The 6,594-nt window shown below is 37.9% G+C and overlaps 1 protein-coding gene across 1 annotated transcript in view; it reads right to left on the bottom strand.

Annotated features, from left to right (window-relative positions):
* Positions 1–1,727: 1,727 nt before the first annotated feature.
* Positions 1,728–6,594, bottom strand: part of LOC307139200 (dynein axonemal heavy chain 11) — a gene marked incomplete at both ends in the record, with an annotated part of 73,202 nt that continues 68,335 nt past the window's right edge. The window contains 3 exons of the mRNA XM_079838090.1: positions 1,728–1,751; positions 4,178–4,297; positions 6,347–6,538. Coding sequence (XP_079694216.1) covers positions 1,728–1,751; positions 4,178–4,297; positions 6,347–6,538 — 336 coding nt within the window. The remainder of the gene's footprint in view (positions 1,752–4,177; positions 4,298–6,346; positions 6,539–6,594) is intronic.

Here is a 6,594-nt window from a genome sequence, read left to right as displayed (position 1 = left end):
GTATTATAACAATGTGGAAGCAATTGGGAACAACAGCAACTCAGACACGAAGTGGTAGGCCGTGTAAAATCACAGAGTGGGGTCAGCGCACGCTGAGGCGCACAGTGCGCAGAAATCGCAAATTTTCTGCAGAGTCAATAGCTACAGACCTCCAAACTTCGTGTGGCATTAAGATTAGCTCAAGAACAGTGCGTAGAGAGCTTCATGGAATTAATTTCCATGGCCAAGCAGCTGCATTCACCCATGCAGTGGTCTAAAGCACGCCGCCACTGGACTCTAGAATCACGCTTCTCTGTCTGCAATCTGATGGACGAGTCTGGGTTCGGCGGTTGCCAGGAGAACGGTACTTGTCTGACTGCATTGTGCCAAGTGTAAATTTTGGTGGAGGGGGGATTATGGTGTGGGGGTTGTTTTTCAGGGGTTGGGCTTGGCCCCTTTATTCCAGTGAAAGGAACTCTTAATGCTTCGACATTACCAAAACATTTTGGACAATGTTATACTCCCAACTTTGTGGAACCAGTTTGGGGATGGCCCCTTCCTGTTCCAACATGACTGTGCACCAGTGCACAAAGTAAGGTCCATAAAGACATGGATGAGTGAGTTTGGTGTGGAGGAACTTGACTGGCCTGCACAGAGTCCTGACCTCAACCCGATAGAACACCTTTGGGATGAATTAGAGCAGAGACTGCGAGCCAGGCCTTCTCGTCCAACATCAGTACCTGACCACACAAATGCGCTTCTAGCAAAATAGTCAAAAACTCCCATAAACACACTCCTTAACCTTGTGGAAAGCCTTCCCAGAAGAGTTAAAGCTGTTATAGCTATAAGGGTGTGCCAACTCCATATAAAACCCTACGGATTAAGAATGGGATGTCATCAAAGTTCATGTGCATTTAAAGGCAGGCGTCCCAAAACTTTTGGCAATATAGTGTGTGAATAATCATTTAAAGCGTATTGTATGTTTATTTTACCTAAATTCCAGAATATTCAGCAAGCTGACTATATAGCTTGGTGGATGTTTATATGTTGTCAATGAATGGGACACTAAATAACATTTTGGCTTAAATAAGATTTTCCCAATAAATAAGCAAGAATAAACCTGGTGTTCTCCATGATTCCTGTTCTTTCCGACAACAAAGCTTGAATGTGACAAGCTCATAATCACAACTAGACATGATAAAAAAAAAAATTATATATGGATTATGAAGTAAACCTAAGTTGCTTCAGTCCAGTAAGTGTTCATCTTGAAACATTACTAGCAATTTAATATATAATAAACTTTATAAAAATCTGTAAAGATTCACCACATCCTGAAGTTGAAGAAGGCCTTTTGCTTACTAAAAAATATAAACTAATCAGACAACCTGTAGAAGAATGTGTACAACAGGGTTTTCAGAAAAGTTTAGATAAGGTTGATAATTTAGAGGCCTTTTGCATATCTAATATGATACAGTAAGGTCTATAGTGTTGATACATTCATTTTCTCTTTTGTTATATGTGCTTTAATACTGCATCACAAGGAAAATTGTGTGGTGTGATGTAATGTTGATCCTCACCACTAGAGAGCCTCATACAGCTACAGTATTTACATGTACAAACCTGATTTATGTTCAATTGTAGTTGCGTGTGGTCAACAAACAAGCATTTATTATCTCATTTTGACATGATTTTGTCTGCAGAACATGAAAGCAGCACTTAGATTATCTAGATTTATCCAGCCTTACCCATTAGAAATCTTTACCCCTAAAAATCTGTAACAAAAAAAAAACACTTAATGTAAGCAGGATTTCACCACTGAGGAAACCATTTGAAAAGGTTATTCTGACTTTATATGTCACAAATGCGAATATTACTCACAACTGCTACATTGTACCTCACAGTATGACTTAAAGTCACCATGAAATCACAGTTCACCATATCTGTTGTATTATAATGATTTGTTACATGTATTTAGCACTTTTCTTTCAATTAGCCCTGCACCTGAATGCATGCATTCATCGGATACCACTTTTGAGTGCAATGCCCACATCTCAAAATCCAATCAAAAACCAATGCAAGAAGTTCCCTCACCACACACATTTTTTCTTTTTTGGTAATCTGTTGTACTCAGATGTTTGCTATAATATCAGACAAATACATCCATTCCTTTCTATCGCAATTATTTGTAGCTAGTGCAACACATTTACAGTAATGTATTTACACTTAAAAAACGATCCCCTCTTGTATTTTCTCTGTTACTCTCCAGTGTCTCGCCTACAGTACATCTCCATAGATACCAGCTACTTTTCTGAGCAATTCTTGAACTTTGTGGAACATCTGTTCCAACTAGGAATTGCTTTTTCTGTAACATCAGTCACTTGTAAGTTGCTTTAGATAAAAGCATCTGCTAGATGAGCTTTTCGACTTGTCCACCACAATATTCAAAGGCCTTCTATACAATATTAACAGAACTATAACTATAGGTTATATGAAGGTAAATGTAAGACTTTAAGACAAAGTAAAGAAAATTAAGGATTACAAGGGAACTCAATACATCAATATGCTCTCTAAATATACTGTAAATGTCTAGGGAGAAACACAAGTTTTAACACTTTAGAGTTCGAAAATAAAATTTCCCACAGATATCCTTTACCTTTTAATTCATTTTACCAAAAAGAAGCTTGAATCACTGCTCCAAACCACTAGATTTTTACTGTACCTTCTGATCACAATCAAGATGCAATTACTGGAAATAAGTCTTGAATTGTGAAATTAATCAAAATGAAGTGAGTTTATGAATAAATCAAGTCAATGATTTTTGAAAACTTCCCTTTTAATTAATTTCTATTTTCCTGGAAGGATTTCTGGAATGCTGACCCGGGCAAGTTAACCTTCCTCTTGCGCGCGGTAGCTGACCTATTACCAACTCCAAACAATCTAAAGATCTGGGGCAAAGACGAGGATCCATCCTGCAAGCAGTGTGGAGCAGCCCTGTGCACCCTGAACCACATCTTGACAGGATGTCCCAAGGCACTGGGAGAAGGACGCTATGGATGGTTCTTCTGTCCAGAAGCACAAAAAAACCATCTTGGTAGTGGAGCTGACTGTACCCTGGGAAGATAGGCTGGCCATCTCTCACAAGTTGAAGAAGGCTAAGTATCAAGATCTGATTGACAAGGCTTCTATTAAAGGATGGAATGCAGCCTTCCTTCCTAAGGAAGTCGACTAACAAAGGCCATTGGGGAGATAGCAGCGGCAGCAGAGACTAGCTCAAGGTGGTTGTGGTTAATGAGAGATTGCATTTGGAATCCCTCTGCAGGTGAAGGCTAATCTGATCTCCGCTGCCCCACTCAGGTTAAGGGGAGAAACACTCATGAGCCTGAGAAACCTGCTGAAGATGAAGAGGGATATCCAATAATACTAGCGCTCTGACCACGCTGCCACCAATGACTAACATGATTATATTTTGTCTGTAGTTGCTCCTGCAGTTCCTGCTTGTGGCAAAGCATCATTGCTGTTTATTTCACCAGCATAAACTCACTTCAATTTGTTCAGTTTTTCAGGACTTTATTTGACATTTGCATCTCAAGTAAATGCATCTTGATTTAAAGATGTTTAGATTGGAAAACAGCCCAAAAATACTGAGGAAGAACATTTTTGCAATGCATACAACATTTAATCTGAAGACTTTCTGCTCTGATTTAAGACCTTTTTAAGGTTTACATTTCTGTAAGGGCGAAACCCAGTATATATTACAAAACTTAAAAACTATTTTTTACAGAAAATGGGAGTGTCGATATAGGTAAATTAATTAACCACAGGTCATTTGTTCTTCAATAAAAAACAAATGTTATCGAGGGGAAAAATAAATATATTGATTGTATGTCTGTCTAGCATTTTAATTAAGTTAGATTGTTTGGTCCCACTTTATTAATATTTAAATGTATAATTTAATCCAATGCACTTATTGTGTACATACGTGTTTTACACCTGCATATAATAACATCCTGCTGCCCCTTTAGAAATTAATTTCTTAATTTGTTGAGCCAATGCTCGAGCAACTTCAAATTCTACCTCATAAACATTTGTTATCAGCTGTATGGCTTTGAAATGTACATTAATTCTGTCTTGAAACAAAATCAGATGATATAATAGTGTGATGTGTTGCAGTATATTGCAGTGTTCTGAATGTCTTTACCATCTTGGGATTGATGAACTCCTGGAGGTACGTACGGCAGAGCTTCCTGTCCCACTCATCAGTGATGTGACCTCCGTATATGATTTCTCCGAACAGATAACACAGATCCTCCCACGGTACCTGAGCCACACATATGAGCACACCAAAATGTCAAAACTCCAGCTCAAACTGATCCCTCAGTGTCCTGTGTTTAATACCCACAGCACTATTTTTTAGCCAGGTTTGCAAGATCTATCATGGAAAAAAAACATTGCTACAAGGGCTTTCTGCTAAATGGTGGAACATGGATGCATGGAGGTGAGGGACTGATGTTGCCTGATGGGAACATCCTATAGTGATGCTTTTCACTTGAAATGGCTCTCATATATTATACCAGACAAAAAGACAATCTACTTAATGTTTAATACAAGCAAAGATCAAGCTCTTCCTGAACTCATGATGTGCTTGGCTTAAGTCTGGCCTGAGAAAAGAGCGTATGATGTGTAATTGTAAAGGAGAGAAGAACAAGTGAGCGTGTTTCAATGACAGACGCTAGAGGTTCACCATCATTTGTACCTGTATTGTTTTGCAAATTGCTTCTTTCATCAGCTCTAATTGCAGTGATCACTTATAAAGCGTTGTAAGGTGTCACGCACAACGCGTGTAATTACATTTAGCATGACGCTTCATTTGCCGCCTAATGAATCCTCAGTGTACGCACATACAGGTTACTGTTTTGTTAACATAATGAAGGACATTCGTTTTTTTATGGAGGGGAGGGGTGAAATCTAGAGCTGCCATAATTGGTTGTAGCCAGAGTAATGCTGGAGAGGAAAAGCACGATACGGTGAGATTGTGATTGTTCACTTTGTGTGATTAAATAATACAGCACTGTGGGAAAAGAGATGGCAGTGAGTGAAGGATATTTAATATAAAAGTTAAAGTAGTTTAGTAGTTTACAAAAAGCTCACAGTTTGGCACTTGAACTTTACACAGAATGCCCTATGTTCAAAGTAAGAATTTAAGATGTTTGAGCTTTAGTTGTCTAACCCACAGTTTTACAGACAAGGCTAAAGCCTAATGCATTTTTGAGCCGTTTTAACTAAAAGCAACTTGCGCTGGCATTTCTTCTATTCTTTCTGTATTATTAAATAAAAACTGTATTATTTCTTCTATTTCATGCATTCTGACTTCTTTACACTGTTTAAGAGTTGGATTTTCATGCTAAACATAGGAAAAGTTTTAAAAAATGAGTTGGACCTATTACAGAGTATTTCTGTTCCAAATTCACTCCTTCAGGATTCATATAAGTTTCAGACATTTTTTCAGAGTATGGCCCTGTATGACTTCATAAAGGACAGAATTGCTTGTATGGGCACTTCTCCCGGATGAGTCCGCACATCAACCGGAGCAAGACCAATAACACGGCCATTAACAAGCTTTGTTCGGGTTACAGAAGCCGTCGGCAGCGCTGTCATTTTGTATTTAGACCACTAAATCAACAATGTCACAAAAGAAGTGTGTTTTGAAATGTTTCAAACTGAAAGATGAAACGGTCTCAGCAATAAAAGATCCCGGTCACGAGTCGAAACTGCAGGCGGTAAGCGAAACTGCATCAAATGTCTGTGTTTTGTTGGCAATCGGCGTGTAAGTGTAAACAACACGAATGTATAGTGAATTAAAAGTTAATGCGATGATGTATTGTGTGTGTGCTTGTGACTCTTTAGCTCGCTGCACGCCTTCACAAGCTCTGCTTTTTTCGGATATAATAGGTACAGCGTATCCGTCTTATAAATCTGCTAAAAAGACTTAAGTTTAATTTCCATATTTAAAACTATGGAATAAAAAAAGTGTCACATGATCACTCAGAACTCATTCTAATATACTTATTTGGTGCTCAAGTAACATTTCTTTTTATCAATTTTGAAAACAGTTGTGGCTGCTTAATATTTTTGTGGAAACTGCAATACATTTTTTCAGAATTCTTTGATGACTGAAATTTCATTTTTTTTTAAATGTTTTTTAGTAACAATGACATCTTTTATTTTGTATTAAAAATGATAAATGTCTTTATTGTTACTTTTGATCAATCTAATTAATCCTTGCTGGATAAAAGTATTAAATTCTTTATAAAGTCACTGATATTATGTAATCCATTTTTCATCAGTGTAATGAATACTGTTATCTTACTTTAGTATTAGCCTCCAGGTAGTTGTACAGGACACTGGCAGAGATGGTTAGATCTCCATTGTTGAATGGGTATCTTTGGTTCCAACCCAGAGGCCCAAACTTCCTCCTCTCACTCACACAGGCGTGGAAGTAACACAGCGAGAACACGAGTCCTTTAAACTCCTGCTCACTAGAACACATTTCCAGAGTATCCTGTAAGACAGAAATGAGGAGACGAGGAACAAATTTACAATAATTACAAGTCAAAA

The sequence above is a fragment of the Gobio gobio genome (genome assembly GCF_949357685.1).
Source record: "Gobio gobio genome assembly, chromosome: 15".
Taxonomy (NCBI): Eukaryota; Metazoa; Chordata; class Actinopteri; order Cypriniformes; family Gobionidae; genus Gobio; species Gobio gobio.
The sequence above is the reverse complement of the archived record's forward strand: the minus strand, read 5'-3'. Positions and strand labels throughout refer to the sequence as shown.